Below are 19935 nucleotides of genomic sequence, written 5' to 3'. Positions count from 1 at the left end.
AGTCAGTGTCCCAACCTGGAAAGCAAAACTGCAGGATAGAGGCTCAAACACTAAGACAGGAAACCACAACATGTTAATAATTACATATTTTATTTCAGTAAAATAAATTAATGAAAAAACTGACACAAGTTTTTTTTTCATATATTGAAAGAAACTAACTGGAATGAGATCATGCAAGACAGTTTTGTCTTTTTTTTTTATCCCCACAGAACATCTGAAGTGGTTGCACCCAGTATAAATGACTTGTAGAAAATAATGGTTGTGCTACTGAAACAAGTGCCACTCTTAACAGCGGCATTTTCACAGGGCATCTCTCACTGCACACTGTACAATGTTCCTCATGAAAAACACAGCAGGCAAACACAGCTTTCCCTCCTGAGAGGGCTTTACAACACTTTTACAAACGTTGTTCAGTTGCAATGACTTCATTTGTTCTCATTTTTAAGGTTTTGAACATCTTTGCTACTGTGTGCTACTGTTCTTCTCGGTCAGTGAAAATACTTTAGATTCAAAATGCAGACAAAGCTATGTTCTGGATTTCTTCTAAATTTACTGCTTCACATATAGGGGTGTAAAATATGTTCTTTCAAAATTAAAAATTCATTTTTGTAATACTTCTGGACTGCTGATAAAGACCCATCAGTGCACAGAAAAACTCAGATTTTTCTGTGCATAATACACAAAAACGCTTTCAAGAATTCTGTGAATAGTGCTTCAGTTATAACAACACGTTATACTTCCACTAAGTAAACACGTTACAGTTTAGCACTTTCAGTAATATCCGTGTGACTGTATGAATTTAAGTGTGAACTTAAAACTGCACACAGCCAAGACACCAGCCAGCATTTCGTTCTGTCTATCACTGGTGTATTGACCAAAATATTGTCACGTTTATAGTCAAAGTTTCAGGCCTGAATATTTTCACAATAAGAGCCCAGGTTAATGTCTAGTGAGTATGGAATAAACCCAGATTCTTTGTAAAAGATACAGCAGGGTACATGACACATGCTCTGATCAGCTCCTGCTCCCACACTCAGATTCACTGACTTTATGAGATGCAGCAAAGTGCAAAGATGACACTGAAGATACTGATTTCAATCATGCCTCGCATGATTTCCTTGTCAATGGTGACGGTGAAGGGACTGAACATCACACACAGTGTTGTTAACACACTGACAACACTTTTTCTTTTTTACTTAAGAGAGTTAATTGAAACAGCAGTAAAGTTTCTGATGATTTATCTCAGGCAATCAACACTTATATAAATGTATAATGAACTTGTGGTGAATATTGTTATATCAAAATAAATTAGTTGCTGGCAATAAAAATATATAATGATAACAATGATGTATGCTGTTGGTCATTATCACCCAAACTATCACCAGGACCCTCAAAAGTCTCCTTTTCACTAACACTTTCAAGCTGTTCTCCACGTTCACGGGGGGTTTACATTGTTCCATCACATTTTGGCAAATTGTGTAAGAATTGAATGGTTCAGAATGTGTCAAAAATGTAAGAGATTGCGGAACATTTGCATCCATAGCACAACACGCAAAAACCAAGGGATTCCGTGTGGACACCTGTCACTGAAGGGTCACATCATTTTTTCATGTTCAGCGTGTGGATTAGGTGCAGTTGAAGGTTGTTTATTACAGTACTGTGCTTTCCCCCCCTTTTTTGAAGCCTGATTTGAATGTTCCATCCAAAGATTTAATCATCTTTGAATGATTTCATGATTTTTAATGACTTCAAAATATGTGATTGTATGTTCCCATTTTATTTGATGACTTGATATGACCTTTGACACTTTGCGTCCCTTTGCTTGACTCAGAGAGGGCTTTTGGTTGTGCTTCTTCAGCAGTGGGATCACTGACACAGCGCTTGCTTCTTTCTCTAAAATCGCAAAGCTTGGCTGTAGTCGGAGCACGCAGAACAGCTGACTGATATCAAGGGTAAACAGATACTTCCTCCTCAGTTTGGTTTCCCATGTTTGCTCTTGTTAGGATTTGATTCAGCAGCCAGTAAACAACTGGGCCTGTCAGAGCAGTAACAGCACAGCAACATTACATCCCTGCTCAGCAGCTGCTGCGTTCTACTGCGTTCTGTTTCCTTAGCTGTTTCTATTTGGTACAAAATAAATAAATAAATGAACAAAATCTGCTTGTTCTCCATACTGTCAGCCTTCATTACCTCAAATGACACGGAGAACAAAATCTTATTCAAAATGCACTTTACACAAACAATGATCTGGATCTACAAAGAAATGTATCTTTACGTGGGGAATTTTGAAAAAAGAGGGATCAATTTGCTTTTCAAGGGGAGTTATGTCTGTGAACTTTATCGCACTGACAACACTGCAAGATCCATTATGGGCTGTAAACATCTTCCCCCAGACTCATGTTTTGATGTCCGTTATTGTGCCTACCTAAAGATAAGCAATGAAAAGTCACTGCCAGCACATTTCTTTCTTTTTTTTTAAATTACAAACAGTAACACGCACCGCTGAATGAAAGAGGAATACTGACAGGATGATGGGCATGATGTCTGTGTGTTTGTTCCCATGTGTGTGTGTGTGTGTGTGTGTGTGTGTGTGTGTGTGTGTGTGTGTGTGTGTGTGTGTGTGTGTGTGTGTGTGTGTGTGTGTGTGTGTGGCTGTTTTAAAAGAGCACCATTTTGAGACAAATTCTCTTCTGAGAAAACAGTCACCTTTAGGTCACAATAAAATCAGCATGTCAAAAATTGAAACAAAACAACATCAACAACAACAACAATGAAAAAAGTCCTACTTGTTCTATGAGAGTCATTCCCCGGTCATATGTTGCTGTACAAGTTACTCTTGATGTTCCTGGAGGTTCCTTGAGAGTTTTTAAGCTTAGATGTGTGAATCTTGTTGTTAGTTCGCTGCTTACGTTACAACTCAGGCACACTGAACACTGGAAGGGGATGGCGGTGTTGAACGTGTTGTGATGTGGTGAATTTGACAAAAAAAAAAAAAAAAGAACCTTTTCAGAGTTGAACATCAACGTTGGAAGGGTGCAGTTTGTGCGTTCAGTGGGTCGGTCGCCTCGCAGCGCCTCCGTCACACGGTTCCGTTCTCCTGCCTCGGCTTGTGGATGGTCGTGCGAACGGGTGTGCTCAGAGAGGGAGCCAAGGTGCAGAGGAAGCCAGCCAGCAATGTGAGACCGAGGCCGCCCCAGGCACAAAACATGGACCAGCCATAGCCATGGCTAATGTCCTCAGGGAGGCCGTACATGTTGCGAGGGTAGCGGGATAACTCGAAGTTGATTCCTGCCACACATGTGCACAAGGAGATGATGCAGCATGTTCCTGCACAAGGAGAAGAGATCAAGAGTAGTTTAGAAGGACTCCTTATCGATCATTAAATCTCTTAATGTGCTGTACATCTTACTATAAGATGAGGGTCATGTTACTGCATCGATTATCTCATGTCAACCTAAATGTGCTTTCACCTGCCACCAACTAAACATGGAAATTGAATAAAATTGGCTTTTGAGTGCATGGCTGTGTGTGGCTGTGGGCATATGTGCTCTCACAGTACCTCCCATGAGAAAGAGTAGCCCAGCTACATATTGCATGAGGTCATGCTGCTGGCAGCATCCCAGCACCCCGATGATCCAGCCAAAAAGAATGATGGACACAGCCATCCCCACAAAACCGGCCGTCATTCTTCTTAGATCTGCAAGTAGAAATTACAAATGTCACAAAATCACCTCTAAATTATTCATTTAGTTTCAAAATAAACACCTTTTATCACTATGTTTTACAATTGAAAATGTGTGACGGAAAAACCCGACCAGCAAATTCCTGCGGAACCAAATGTGTCATTTGATCTCATCGTAGTAGAACAGAAAGCACAAATGTCAAAATAATAGTTATTAGCAGTTTTTGTTTTGTTTTGTTTTTTGTGTGTTTGCCTGTAGACAAATGTGTTGTTTTTTTTCTTTCAAAAAACAATAAGTATAAAAGAATGATATATAAACCAGAAATGATTATGAAGGCAGTGCCTGCATGAATAATGAGAGCAGGAAAAGGTTTGACAATAACATGCTTAAAGTGGCATCCCATCAGTAAATAAGTGCTTTTTTTACAACAATCACATCTGCACTGAAGATGGTACACAGGAGTGTGCTTGAACCAAAGAAAGACGTGCTTGTGAATCCTACTGAAAATCCCCACGGATGCAGTCCAATAGCAGCCGTAGCTCTGACTCATCGACTGGCAGGTGAGCCATGGAAATAGGTGGACATAATGAAAATGACGGTATTATAAAGTTACTCATTTAAATAAATAATCTGGCTGCTGCAACTTCAGATAAGAGTGTTTCAGTTAAGAGGACAAAAAGGAGTTAGATGCAAAAGCAGCTTCATTAAGAATATTTTTGGCTGGAAAAAAGACAAAATATAGACCACTCTGCTTTCCAACTGTTTCCAGTGTAACTGTGATTTTTTTCACAACTGTAAATATGTATTGTATGTGTATCAATAATGATAGACTAACATCCAAGTCTTTAAATACTGACGTAATAATTATAAAGAATAATAGTAATTACACACCAAAATACAGAGAATAGATTGGCCCATGATGTATGATTATTATTATTTTATTTATACACATAAATTTGGAGACTCTATACTTCATCCTATTTGGGGTCACGGGGAAGCTCTATCTCTTTGAAATACACCATGAAAAAGTCGGCAATCCATCATAGGGCCGTAGAGAAATGATCTTTAAATAACCTGGAAGGAAGTCAGAACTTTGTGTTATATCATATTCATGGAGCTTTGTATCAAAAACTACATACAAGTAACCGACACGTCGGGCCCAATGTGGCATTCAGTATCATGCCGAAAGACATTTCAATACTTAATACTCAATACTATAATGGTCGATGTAGCTCCGTGTGCTAGTTTCATTATTGTTGACATAGTGCTGTAAAGCAATACTCCGGGAGTCCAAAGTTACTAAGTGTGATTTCCGATGAGGGACAGGAAATTGCAACAGCTAGACAATACTTCCTAAAAGTAAACCCAATAATCACTTTAAATAAATTTGTACCTGATATTAAACATGAAAAAATTCATTGGCGTTGCTTTAACCACCTAATGTTGCATTGTTATAATGGACATTATATGTAGATAACAGTGAGATTACAATAACCTTGTAGTACGAACTACAGTTGCATTACATAGTACACACTGCATTTAAATAGCAATTTATTAGCGTGAGGCTCATGTTGCCTGGAGACACTTTAACATGTGGACTGAGAAAGCTAGGGATCGAACAAGTGATCCTCATATGAGTAGACGACTGCCTGGTTTAACAGATGAACAGCCACTTACAAGTCATGACAGCAGCAATTATAAAATGAACCAGCATTGAACTGTTTTCCAACTATGGACCTTTTGTATGGACCGCCAGCAGCTTGCTTTTGTTGTACTGCAGTTATGTAGGACCAAGTTCTTGGATATATACATACAATTAAATTAAGAGAGGACTAAAATGCACCGGTTTTACAAATACTCAGTCAACTAAACCTCTAAATACAAAGACAGAGTATGAAAGGATGATAATCCCAACACAGCTACGAAACAGTCTTCAGTCTTTTCTTTTTTTTTTAGTTGTTGTTTATTTGACTTATTTGCCTAAATAAATTGCAAATTCATGACAAGTGAAAACAGACAGACAAACACTTTGAAACTTACGTAGCGCATGCCACTCATCCGAAAGACATTTCAATACTTAAGCTTGAGAATTTAGGGTCTGTACCTGCACTCTACCTCCTGAGCTACAGTTGCTCTACAAAAACCAGTCATCCTATTAAACAGTAATATGATACTGCTCACCCAATTGGATTTTTTAAAAGTGGTTTTGAGGCATTTTGTTTTTAATTGACAGCAGTAGTCAGAAATGAAAGCAGTGATAAAGGCAAGGACATTTACCAAATGGCCATTCAGGCTGCAGCAAAGCCTTTGTGCATGTGGGGCAATCCAAAAACTGATTTCAGGTATGCCATTTACATTTGTGAGTTGTCAATACAAGTGAAAGTAGACAATCTTGGGGCCTTTTTTCATTTTCATTTCAAAAACAGAAGCATTTATTAGACTGATGGAAACAGGATCAACCTGTACAAGCCTAACAGGAAGAAAAAGAAAACCAACTAAAGCTTTAGAGCAGCTCATGGAGCATGCAGCTTCATCTATACAGCATACGGAGGCAGTGTGAGGGCATGGACATATATGGTTTCCAATGACACCAAGGTCATTACTGTTTATTGATCATTTGACAAGAAGCAAAGGCAGCCTAATTCTCCTGTGTAACAACATACTGTTTATACAATATACAATATCCTGTCTACAACTGGTCCAAAGCTTGATGGCGCTTCACAGATGAGCAAAAACCCAAAAGAGATGTTTTCCAAGGTTTTGAAGAAAAATTTCCTGTAATAATGAATCGGTCAATTGATCTCATCCTGCTTAAGCTCCATTTGCTGATGATGGAACAATTCACAAATAAGTCCAACCAACATGAGAGGATATCTGCACAAACGGCCTGGGGAAGCACCACAGAAGAAGAAATATATACTCTCTGAAGGTCCAGTATTCTTAAAAAAGTATTCGAAGTTCACTGTTTTGATTTTTGTACATTCAATTTTAGACCCTCATAGAGAGGGTTACAGATATTAAAGGTATAGTCTTTAATGTTGGAGAGCTGGCAAGATTTGAAAGTGGCACCTCCTCTAAGCCCCGCCCCCTCCTCCCCCTCCCGTCAGCGCTCCGTCCAAAGCCACACCCCCACAAACTTTGGGGAACGCGCATTTGCAGGAGTCGAGTTTTCCAGGACATTTTGGACGGTACAGTTTCAACAAAATTACCCCATGTCTCATTCACCTGTAAGCGAGGCTGGTTTTAGGGGGGGGACAGGGGGGGCTGTGCCCACCTAAACGTGCATCCTGCTCACCCAATCAAAGTTATGGGGATCCTTTATTTTGTTATAATTTAATTTTTTTATAAATATTAAAAAAATATCACAGAATATCTGTACCGTTTCTGATTGAGTGGGCACTGCACATAATTTTTAGACACAACAATGAACGCATACCGCAAAAGTTGTGTCTCGGCGGAGGGACCTGACGTCCCAGCAAAATGAGCACAACAGAGAAGTGTTCAGAACAGCGCACAGAGCACACACTGAAGGCTGATTTATGGTTACGCGTTACACCAACGCAGAATGGTGCGCGTCGCCGCGTACCCTACGCCGTAGGCTACGCCGTACCCTACGGCGTTGCCATGGCTCCAGAGCCTGCACAGCAACGCAGCGCACCGCCACCGTACCGGTGTAGTGCCAAAAAGTGATTGCCTGCCAGAATCTGATTTCTCCCCTGAAAATGGGTCTTTTTACCTGCCAAAAATTGATTGAAGGTCAAATACAGTTAATAAAAGAGTGTTTCTGCCTAAATATGACTTGATCTCATTCTTGAGCTTCATAATATAAACACTAGAGCTCACAGGATTGCTTTTAACTATTTTAAAGGACCATTACAACACAAAATAGGCATTTTCACCTGCCAAAAATTGATTGAAGGCCAAATACAGTTAATGAAAAGTTGTTTCTGCCTAAATATGACTTGATCTCATTCTTGAGCTTCATAATCTGAAAATCTGACATTTTAGCGCTATCGCTCAACGGGCTGCTGTGCGCACTCCCGCGGCCACAAATCAGAAGAAATCAGATTCTGGCAGGCAATCACTTTTTGGCAAAACACCAGCGCTCTCCGCCCTCGCCGGAATGGAGATGCCTCCATCCCCACGGACTCCCATACTGCGGTAGTGTAATGCAGAACCATAAATCAGCCTTCAGTGTGTGCTTCGTGGCACACCCCCAGTAGCGGACAACCTGCGCCGCAGAATCGCACTTTGGCTTTCTTTTTTTAGCCTTTTTAGCAGGGCGAGCCGTTACAAGTAACGCTGGAGGTGGTATTCTTGGCTGCGTTTTCTCGTTTTCTCTGCTATTCTTCAGCAAATGTGACTCGAGTGTGTGAAGTTTTCCGGCAAGATTTTCGACGTGACGAGTGCGCGCATGGGACAGAGGGGGGGCGTGGGCGGGACTTAAAATGAAGACATCTGATTGGTTCTTTTCCCCCTGCCAATCCTCTGGTTCTCTGACCAATCTGTGCCACTCGGTGCGCAAAAAACAGATTGGTCAGAGTTTTTACAGGATTAAAGCTGTCAGAGAGGCCAGATTTTTTTCTTTCCTTTTTCTGAACACATTATTCACTGGCTACTCTCAGGATGGAAGGACCATTTCACCCAGTATAACAATAAATGTTTTTGAATACGATTACAGACTATACCTTTAATAAAGTAAATTACAAATTGAAATTCACACTTAAGCCCATGTTGATTAAATATGTTTTTGGCTTACAGATGCTGTAAAATAACAAAAATTGCTTCAGTATTCACATCCAGTCCCAACTAGTTTTAGCTTTTATGACTAGAAATAATTGCATTTCATGATAATAAAGATAACGCCCTCTAAGCGGATATTTTATAGTCTGCCAATCATATCACATTTATGTATTATCATAACATTTGGCTTACTAGTAAATATGTAATCCCCTGCATCACTGTTAAAAACATTTAATTTTGTTCAATCTCCTCATTGTGGGGGGAGGATCTAGACTTTCTATTGGAAGTGTTCCGAAAAGGTTATGGTTTTTTTTTGTGTGTTATTCGACGAAAAAGGGCAATAAAAATGTTGCAGGTTAAAAAAATAGAATGTATAAAATACATTTTTGTAATTTTGTTTCACCCACAATAAGTGGACTCTGTTAAATGAGTCATTTATCTAGAGTTGGCACATTTATCTGGCATGAAGAAAGGAATGAACTGGAATAAGAGGTATGAACAGTTTAATTTTGTGAAAGCTGCATTTTGGAGTTTATTCGTGTCATAGTTGAGTGTGAATTTAAATGAGGAGTATGAGGACGCCACATTTTTAAGACAGTCAGTAGAAGGAAATTGACTGTTTTTGACCATGTAGAAAACAACGAATGGTGACATGCATGGGAGGATGATTCACCAAAGACTGAACATGAACACACATGCCCACATGAACACATGCCCCTGAACAACAGTCACCACGCAGAGGCACAGATTAAAAAGCTTAATTTTTCTTATTGAAACTTAAACAACTGAAAAACGTATATGGGCTATGATTGAAGTCCTGATATATGCCTTTTAGCATGTAAATATTCCACCGTTTTCATCAAGTCTTTGATATTTTTACAGCTTCTTTGTAGATTTATTATCTAATCTCAGATATGAGTAAAAAATGTTCTGTGTCCAATTAAAAACAATGGGTTGAACTCCAAGAGGTGTGCACACCCTGCTGTGCAAATAAAAGTAAGGATTCATCAATTAGCTATGTACATTTACTTTGTTAAAATAAAACATTGAAAAAGGAAATATTATTTTTGTTTATAGAAACCAGCTGTATATTTGAGACCTTTGTTTTAGGATCTGGTTTGTTACTAATGCCAGATATGATATAGATACTTGATATTTGATCAAATTTAAACCCCCCAGCTTTTTTTTCTACCAATATACCAATATTTGAAGTCTTTAGATTATCTTGTTTACACATCCCTTTGACTAAATGTAACCAATTTCTGTAGATTGAATACCTAAAATCCTTCACTTTTCCTGGAGTGAGACTAATGCAGACTGATACTTACACATATGGACAGATTTGTTGGTAACCTTCCATTAAAGTAAAACCCACAGTGCTCACTGAAATAATTAGAAGCTGACAAAGGTAAAAAATAAAATAACAAGATATTGAAAAACCAAATAAGAAAATCAGACTTTTTAACTGTGGTATAGAATAATTAAAAAAAACGAATGAAAGAGACCGGTCAAATTAGTTGTTACCCCTAGAAAAGATGATGATAATGTGTCCTTTATTTAGAATAACTTGCAGTCTAGTCTTTCTATTTAAAGGGTGATAATTCACCACTGTTTGGTATCGTGAGAATCGAGAGGTGTTTTTTAAGAGATCAGAAAGAAAATGGCAAACCAGCATGTTAAAGGTAAAGACTGTAATATCATCAAACAGCTTGATGTTCTTGTGACTAAAGTTATACATTTCTTTCAGAAGTTTAAGGTCCACAGGACTGAAGCCAAACTCCCTGCGCATGCACACAAGAGGAAAGCTGATGACAAACTGAACAGATGAATATTATGAATGGTAATCAAAGAGACCAGAACAACTTTTAGAAAGTTTGAAGGTAAACTCCAAGGTCAAGATACATTAGTGTCAGATCATACAATCCATCAATGTTTGAGGCAAAGTAGACGACTGAGTAAGTCTCTAATCTTGAAAGCAAATCTTAAAAAAAGCCAGAGTGGAATTTGTCTGAATGCTTATTGACAAATAAAGCTTCCAAGAAGATGTCCTTTGGACAGATGAGACAAAACCGGTGCTTTTTGGTAGGTCATATCAACTCTATGTTCATATACATAAAGATTAAGCATTAAAAAAAATGTAGCTAGGTACAATGACGTCTCAAGCCTATCAAGGCATTGTGGAACAAAATGTGCTGTCCAGTGTCAGAAAGCTCGGTGTCAATTGCAGGGCATGAGTCCTCCAACAGGATAATGTCCCAAAACACACAACTAAAACCACCCATGGATGGCTAATCACAAAACACTTGAGTGTTCTGAGGCGTCCTTCTATGAGCCCTGATCTAAATCCTATTGAACATCTGTAAAAAAAAAAAAAAAAAAAAATGTAAAAAGCTGAAACATGCAGTCTGTCCCATCAAACCAGACAGCTGGAGCGGTTTGTACATCTATATATGAGACTTCCTCAAATAGTTGTACAACAAAATATTAAGTTGCTTGTATCAACTAATTTGTCAAGGCCAGTTTCATTAGTTTTTTGTTTCTTTTTATTATTCTGTTGAACAATTCAAAATCAATATCTGATATTCATTAATCAGTTTTAGTACAAAGTACATTTTAATTTATTATTACTTTTGTCAGTTTCAAGTTATTTCAGTGACAATTGTGAGTTTCTTTTTTTTTTTTCTTTTATGGATGTGTACCAACAAATGTGTCCATATCTGAGCCAGCATGGATGAGTTCTTAGCTTATGGTGACGTGGCATCCGAACCTTCTCCATCCTAACTCCTAATTCTTGTCCTTACTAAGTGTGTCCAAGATTCACTCTTCTTTGGTTTCTTGCTTGGTCAAGCTCCATTTTCTCTTCTGTCATTATTTTTCTTGAGTCTCTTAGTCGCCTCTGCTATAATGGTCACTGTAAGTCCGTGTGCTAGTTTCATTATTGTTGACATAGTGCTGTAAAGCAATACTCCGGGAGTCCAAAGTTACTAAGTGTGATTTCCGATGAGGGACAGGAAATTGCAACAGCTAGACAATACTTCCTAAAAGTAAACCCAATAATCACTTTAAATAAATTTGTACCTGATATTAAACATGAAAAAATTCCTTGGCGTTGCTTTAACCACCTAATGTTGCATTGTTATAATGGACATTATATGTACTGTAGATAACAGTAAGATTACAATAACCTTGTAGTAAAAATTACAGTTGCATTACATAGTACACAGTGCATTTAAATAGCAATTTATTAGCGTGAGGCTCATGTTGCCTGGAGACACTTTAACATGTGGACTGAGAAAGCTAGGGATCGAACAAGTGATCCTCATATGAGTAGACGACTGCCTGGTTTAACAGATGAACAGCCACTTACAAGTCATGACAGCAGCAATTATAAAATGAACCAGCATTGAACTGTTTTCCAACTATGGACCTTTTGTATGGACCGCCAGCAGCTTGCTTTTGTTGTACTGCAGTTATGTAGGACCACGTTCTTGGATATATACATACAATTAAATTAAGAGAGGACTAAAATGCACCAGTTTTACAAATACTCAGTCAACTAAACCTCTAAATACAAAGACAGAGTATCAAAGGATGATAATCCCAACACAGCTACGAAACAGTCTTCAGTCTTTTCTTTTTTTTTTAGTTGTTGTTTATTTGTCTTATTTGCCTAAATAAATTGCAAATTCATGACAAGTGAAAACAGACAGACAAACACTTTGAGACTTACGTAGCGCATGCCACTCATCCTGTCGTATGGTCTTTGTGATGTTGATGGGTAAATTTCGTGGTAGGATGGACGAGGAATAGTGATACTTGACTGGGATACATCTTTGAATTTTTCCTGGATAAGACAAAATGAGGGAGAAAGTTATCACTGGAGCACAGATATCTTTAATTAAAGCAGATAAGGAAGGCGGCAAAGAAGAAAACAAAGACTTGCATTCTGAACTTTTGCCCCTCTTCTGGGATATTAGGAAGTATGTACACACATGGGAGAAGAACTTCTTATTTATTTTTCACTCTCAGTGAGTTTTCATTTTCCGAGCTGGGCCTATTAACCTTGTTTTTCCCCACTCCTAGGCAGTAATTAAGGGGTGATTAGTAAAATAATGAACAAAACAAATGATTCTAACAAAAGCAAAATGTTCTGATTTAAAGGGAATCGTATTGTACTTTGGCAAATATTTTAGAGACTTACTCTGTCATCTAGCACCAACATTTCTACCAGTCACTTAGCAGATCAAAGCTTCCCTTACTGTAGGAAAAAACTGAGTGATTCATGGAAACTAGTTGGCATATGACACCAGTCATGAAAAGCCATTCTGCCTTCATAAAGATAGCTTGAAAAAGCTCAGAAGTTTGTGTCAAAGGGTGAATTTCTATTACATTTTAGGGGGTTATTAAGGTTTTCTTTTGAGGTTTGTGATATTTAAGGTTAGAAAATGAATGTTTGTTTAATAACATCCAAGACTAAAGTTGGTGATACATCGAGATACTGTTGGAGGCAATGCTTTCCCAACAGACGGTGATATTTTAAAACCAATAAGCAAGCCAAAACTGCATCTATATTTTATTGTAATTTCAGATTTCTGTGCCAACCAGCTTTGAAGTGCAATTTGTTTAGATTCCATAATATGGGAAATTTAACTTTGGTAAGGGTATGGATACCACGCAAGCATTTAAATGCCCCATTAACTTTTGGTATATCCACACTGATATTTTGAATTGCCTAACAGGATTAAAGATTTTCTCTTGAAGGGTTGAGGGAATCTACAGACTGTGCTTGATTGACATCTTCCTGATGCTCCAGGTGCCTTTGTTGCTCCTGCTGATGTCAGACCTTTGTCAAAACTGTTAGTACACAGAGTTCCATTTTATTTAAGCATATCTTCACCCATTTTTCATCTGAGTAGAGGTCAAAATAAATAATAAAAGTAATGTGTTGCTACTTCCCACCAGTGTTCAATGCAAAACTCTCATGTTTCCAGTGATTTTTGCTCAGTAATAATGTGGACAAACTGTCTGAGTAAATTGAAATTAAACACTTATGAACACCAAAGCAAAGACCAAAACTTACAAACACTTCTAATCCTTGTGGATGTGAAAAACACAATTAGAATATGTGTTACTTTAACAGTATTAATGAGCTTTTGAGTCCACAACTGGAGAATTTTGCACAATGATCGGTGTACGCTTGACACGTCAATCAAGATTGCATTCATACTTAAACACAGACATCAGATAATTCCTGAACGTGTATCAGTCATGTTCGACTAGTTCTGTTTCCTGATGAAGCATAAGTCATGTTTAAAACAGCTTTTAGCCCCCATTTTGTCTCATTCTGGGTACAGTTTCATCCATGGCTGTGTGTTCTATTTTGTTGCATTGACAGACTTTAATCAAGCTGTCTTTAAAAATCCGAGTGCGTGGAGATGTCTGTTGTCACTACTTATATAAACACAGACTGGTGAGCACATCCACATGTAAGTCCACAAGTAGCAATTATACATGTCAGAGCAGCTACAGTATGTTCAGCTAAGTGTAACACATGTGTGTTACTTCAACGTTATGTGATGCTATAAGTATACATTTGTGCTTCCAGTAGTTAACTCTGCAATGATGCAGTGGAACTTGTACAAAATAGAAAACTGCATTTTGTTCATAGTTACTGGTCTTATGTAACATGGGTTCTTCATCCCCAGCGGCTTTTATAAATAATCTGTGAAAAAGGAATTAATAAATGATATTATGAAAATGCCCAGTTATCAGTGCCAATATTTGCTCTAAACACTTATTGCAGAAGAACTCAAATATGAGATCTAGTGAAATAGGATCTTAAGAAGCAGACAAAACACTAAACTACATAGTAATTGCATATGTTTGTTTTGAGCGTTTAAAACATTTACTTCCTGGGCCATTGAAACCACAGCCACCAGATTTTATTATACTTGAAAAAGAGCCAAATTTTGAGCCGTACCTCCCTTCTGGCTGCTTGGAGCTCAGTGTATTTAAAAAAAAAACCCCAGAGGCATCGAAGCTAGGGGTGGCGAGACTTTAATGGTGGGTAAATAAGAAGTTGAACATTTAGAGCAAAAGGTAAAAGCAAGCATTTATTTTCCCTTTAATGGGGATTGCCACAGCAGATCATGTTCCAAATATAGATTTGGCATTGGTTTTACGTTGGGGGCCTTTCCTGACATAACCCTCTCCATTTATCCGTTGTAGGATCAACACTATGGGTGGCTGGTGTTATGTAGACAATTTGGGGTTCAGTGTTCTTGCCCAAGGGCACTTTGTCACATGACAATGCTGGGGGTCAATCTAGCAACTTTCTGGTTGGAGGGCTGCAAATTCTACTGACTATGACAGAGTCACTCAATTTAATTTCACGTACATGTGTTCAAATCTATTTCATAAAGTGAATTTGACCACATTTAAGGCTATAAATGGAATAGTTGGTCAGAATGCAGTCCTAATAAATAGCCTTATAATAACAGCCATGGTATTAACAATGGACTGAGTGAACAAGAGTGAAAATGCCAAGGGAGCTTGTAAGCCTCTTGAACAAAAACAGATCTGTGTTGTGATGTAGCTCTATTGTTGTCATTATCATTTTTTATGGGAAGTAGGGGCCTTTTGTTCTACAATTCTATACACATTGCAAATATAAATAACGTGGGCTAGTTTGGGTCTGGGATATAAGGATATGAATCTGTCATTAATGAACGTGACATCAGTGTCATTAATGTATCATTTGGGTCGCTTTAGGCTGAATGGGAGCTCATCCACGTCTACTCTGACAGTTAATATGACAATAAAACTTGTCTTAAATACAGTTTTTGTTTTTGGTTAAGAAAAAAATACTTGCTTTTGTGTTGTTTCAGCAGAAGAACAGATTCAAGTTATTTTTAGTCTTTTTGCCTTTGTCAAATTTGGCAACCCAAGAGCATCCTTTTCACTCCTACTCGGGTTCACTCAGGACCATGGACAGCGGAATTCAGCAATAAAACTGCGGACTGACATATAGTCCATGGGCCAGACCAGAGATCAGTACCACACAAGCTGACAAAACTTGCTTATAATTTTTGAAAATATCTATGTCTATAGATGATATTTTGGTATGATAACCCTTCCTGAGTGGCAGCTGTATCAGAGTTATCAGTTCATGAAGCTCAGAAAATTACATTTTAGATGCTGGTGCATATCCTGGTTTAGACTCATGTACAGGATATGTCAATGTTTCACAATATTGTCTTTGGTATCATTTTAAAGGGGACCTTTTAAGCATTCATTCAAGCTAAGATGTGAATCTTTCTGACCAACACAGAGGTCACTGCAGCTCTTTAAACTATAAACAACACACATTTTTACACAATTTTTACACAAATCTTTTGTCCCTGTGCTATCTTGGAACAACAGAGACACAAAAACTGGAATACTCACAGGACCATAAAGATTCAGGAAATGTATAATATACCCCATACTATATCGTTGTTACAGGTCATTGTGAGCCTTAAATTAGAAGAGCATCATTAGGCTCCTATGGAACTATAACAGCCACTAGGCTGATGTCACAAACTGGTCTTTATCATGCAGATACAGGACATAAAGGACACCACAATGAGATAAGGAACCAGCTTAGTTTTAGAAACAATATTTTACACATAACAATATTGTAAACAAAATTAACATCGTTATTAATGGAATATGTCAAGATCTGATTATAGTTGGGCTATCAAGTTCTGTGTGTACTTAAGATAGTGTTAAGAAGGTTAACCAAGCACAGAATCATCACATAATGTCACTCAAACTATGATCCAGCTGCCACTCAGGAAGGGTTATCATACCAGAATATCATCTACAGACATAGATATCTTCAAAAATCATAAGCAAGTTTGGTCACCTTGAGTGGTGCTGACAAGTGAAATGTTGGGCTCTGGCCCATGGACTAATAAACCTGACGTGCAGTTTTTGTGATCAAATGTGAAAGCTGAGGAATGTTCCTGCTCTGTGAGGCCTCGGGGTGATCGGTGTTGTGTCTAGGTGTGAGCTCAGCAGCACCGAGCATCACGGCCTGGCAGCAGCACAGGAACAGCCGGGCTCCATGCTGGTGTTTACCTTTGTAAATCAGCTCCTCGGTCTCCAGGTCGAAGCCCTCCCGGTGGCACTTCCTCCACAGCCCGGAGATGGTGGAGTTGAACTGCCGGCTGCACTGAGACTCCATGGCGGTGGCCGCCGACAGAAAGTGTCGCTTCCCCCGGACGAGGGGAGCAGCGTGCGGGCCATCCCCATCACCACCTTCCCTCTGCAGGCTCCTCGGGAGCATCTGGAGCGGGAGGTTGTGGTTGGAGATGTAGATGTAGCCCGGGTCGTTGCGCTTGTTGCCATAGTTTTTACACCTCTCTCGGTGTCTCCTGGCGTCGGTCTCGTACCAGTAATCGGTGCAGATGGCCATGGTGAGCAGCCCCAGCGCGCACAAAGCCAGGAAGAGCCCCGTGCTGGTTAATATTTTCATAGCGGCCATCTTCCCCCCCCTGCTCGATGGAGAGTCGCAAGAAGGTTCCTGCAGGGCGGCCGAGGTGCTGGTGCTGCCGGGACCTCAGAGGCTGCCGGAGCCCTGCTGGAGCATGCTGCTGCTGCGGGGCCACGGCTGTGTGGAGGGGAGGATGCGGAGCTGTGCTGCGCTGCTGCCCGCTAGATGCAGCGCTGTTCCCACCATCTGTTACAGGAGGAGAGGGGATGGATGGATGGACCAGCGCGCAGGAGGCAGGGAGGAGGATGATGCAGTTGCGCTGTCTCTCCTCCAGGATGCTGCGGGATGATGGGGGGCAGACGGAAACACGCTCCGTTTGAAGGAGGAGGAGGAGCGGTGCACATTTGTTATGCTTGAATGGGATCTTAGGGCGATCCAGGACCACAATGTTGTCATATGCAACTAATAGATTGTTTTCAGCATTCACAGTGGGTGCTGCAGATATTTTAGACGTCCGAAGTCATTTTTTTTTCTCCATTGGGACAATAAAGTCAACCTTAGTAATTAAATACTTAGCTGCTGTACTCTACTGCCCTTATTTTTTAACAACTTTCTGCTTTTTATTATTTTACCTCTTTTCTTATCATTTTATTTCATTTTATTTGTTATTTAAGAGTACTCTTAAAATTAAATACTTTCTGAAAACCGCGAATGAGATGTGTACATCCATTGGGACAATAAAGTCTACCACTCTTAAATTAAATACTTACCTGCTGTACTGTACTGCCCTTATTTTTAACAACTTTCTGCTTTTTATTATTTTACCTCTTTTCTTATCATTTTATTTGTTATTTAAGCGTACTCTTAAAATTAAATACTTTCTGAAAACAGCGAATGAGATGTGCCTGCGGTACTCTACTGCCCTTAGTTTTCAGCAACTTGTGCTTTTTATTATTTTACCTTCTTTTCTCATAATTTTATTTCATTTTATTGGTTATATACTGTCTAATTATCTCTTGCCTCTTTTAATGTTGATGTAAAGCACTTTGAATTACCTTGTGTTGAATTGTGCTATATAAATAAACTTGCCTTATCTTATAAATGATGGCTCTAATAAGTTATGTGTTTACTTTTCTAATTTGTCATGATTTTTATCCAGTTAACCTGTATAGAGATTAGATTCATTCTAATTATTGCCTTATATAATTTGATCTCAAGCAGTTAACTTCTGTAAATGTTTTAACATTCGACAAATAAAGCAGCAGTGATGAGCAGATTAAATAGTAGCATTTAATGATTCGATACAAAATACCCAAATTGTTGTCAAATAGAACTTGGCCATCAATAGATTTGAATCTCACAACTTTCCATCCTCAGAGAAGATTACTTGCTGTTTGACAGATTTGTGTTTTTCACCGCTCAGACATATTCTCACAAAAAGTAATTAGAATCCAATCGATCTGTGGTAATCTGTGGCATAGGAGTATAGCTTACTGTTTATATCTCTTTACAGCGAGAAGGTGGTTCAAGTCTCAAATTTCCGTGTGGCCTTGTCATGTTTTCCTCTTGGCTGTATTTAAGTGTATGTAAAGTGGAGGCTCAAACTTTCAAGTTAATGTCACAACAAGTTGTGCTCGGGCTGATTATGAAGATGTAACTACTATGGTAAGAGGCAGTGACGTAGTTACACTGTGTCCTCCAAGGTTGAGGCAGACAGAAAAAAGATACACTTGCAGGTGTATTCTTTTGAATAATATTGATTTTCAGGTGGGAATATGCATAGTAATCATAAAAAGCATAATTGACATATCATGACTTAATTATATTTCCCTACATATAAATTGAGGAAATCTGTTAACGAACATGTTGAACTGATATATCATGCATTAAGGTACATTGAGTCATTTAGCATTATTGTAACCCTTGTAAAGGGTTAACAGAAACATTAACAGAAACATTTGAATGAATACATCATATGTAGTGCAAAGACATACAGTGAGAGACAGGTTCATGTAAATCTATAAGAATATATGGTTCTCATAACCAAAATGCTGAAAATTCCTTCACACAGCTTTATTTATTTGTTTGTGAAGGAACGATTAAAATAATAAAGTAAAACAGATAACGACAAACAACTTTGAGCTAAAGCTTGTTGGGACTCTGCTGCCTGCATAGAAGAAGGCTGCAAGATATAGTTATAACATGGCTGTTTTAATGCATGGATATTACTTACAGATAAGATAGGTGTTTCTATGCAATGTGTAATCCAGAACACTTTCTGTGATATTCAGTGAATCCCAAATGCCAAGATCTAACTCCCAGATTGAGGCTCATGCGAGACTAAGATTTGTTGCAGTTCCTTAACTGACAGATAGAGTCTGGCTCCGAAAGCGAGTCAATCTCCACTGACCCCTAGTTAAAATGTCAAATTTTAGAGCAGAAATATCATGGTATAGACTGGTTAAAAAAAAACATTTTAGTCTCAATCGTTTGATTCCACACCTTCCACTCTGAGGCAGGCGAAATCTTTTGTATCACGCCAGGAGAGTTTATATAAAGCAATACATTTGTTTCTAATATGAATGACTGACAGTCAGCCAATGGCTTGCCGTTATCACTTCCTCATCTGTAACTGTCATGCTACCATGCTTAGCAAAACAACCAGCTGTTTGTATTTTCCCAGTGTCAGCTAAACGTGATGTTCATTTTTGATTTTGCCATCGAGTCAACATGTTAAATGGTATATTTTGCTGTAAACATCTGACAACATGTGCAGTTATTTTGGTGGGTTCCAGCTGGCTGCACCCCATATGAGAAAAAACAAGCTTCAAAACTGGTCTTCAGAAACCAATGGGTCACGTGACATAATGCTTGGTCATTATTTTTTTACAGTCTATGGTGAATCACCAGCCTGCCCTAAAAAACATAGTTCAGCCAGTCACCGTCAGGGGAATGGTTTATGCTCATACGCACAAAGTGGGGTGAAGGATGGCTGGGAGAGTTCATGAAAGGCATGTCTTTGAGAGTAGATCT

At 38.7% G+C, this 19935-nt stretch overlaps 1 protein-coding gene across 1 annotated transcript; it reads right to left on the bottom strand.

Moving 5' to 3' along the window:
- Positions 1-92: 92 nt before the first annotated feature.
- Positions 93-17232, bottom strand: tmem276b (transmembrane protein 276b). The gene is made up of 4 exons (XM_061742260.1): positions 16548-17232; positions 12157-12270; positions 3560-3697; positions 93-3327 (listed from the first exon to the last, which is right to left on the bottom strand). Exons 1-4 carry the CDS (start codon positions 16951-16953, stop codon positions 3080-3082), a joined length of 906 nt encoding a protein of 301 aa, XP_061598244.1. The 5' UTR covers positions 16954-17232; the 3' UTR covers positions 93-3079.
- Positions 17233-19935: the final 2703 nt, after the last annotated feature.

Source organism: Cololabis saira, chromosome 2 (genome assembly GCF_033807715.1).
Source record: "Cololabis saira isolate AMF1-May2022 chromosome 2, fColSai1.1, whole genome shotgun sequence".
NCBI lineage: Eukaryota > Metazoa > Chordata > Actinopteri > Beloniformes > Belonidae > Cololabis > Cololabis saira.
This window is presented reverse-complemented; position numbering and strand designations above follow the sequence as displayed.

Coding starts and splice junctions, on each gene's coding strand:
- tmem276b (XM_061742260.1), bottom strand. CDS start 16,953: ATGGCCGCTATGAAAATATTAACCAGCACGGGGCTCTTCCTGGCTTTG. Junction 12,271..16,547: donor CGAGGAGCTGATTTACAAAG/GTAAACACCAGC, acceptor TGTCTTATCCAG/GAAAAATTCAAAGATGTATC. Junction 3,698..12,156: donor GGATGAGTGGCATGCGCTAC/GTAAGTCTCAAA, acceptor TTCTACTTGCAG/ATCTAAGAAGAATGACGGCC.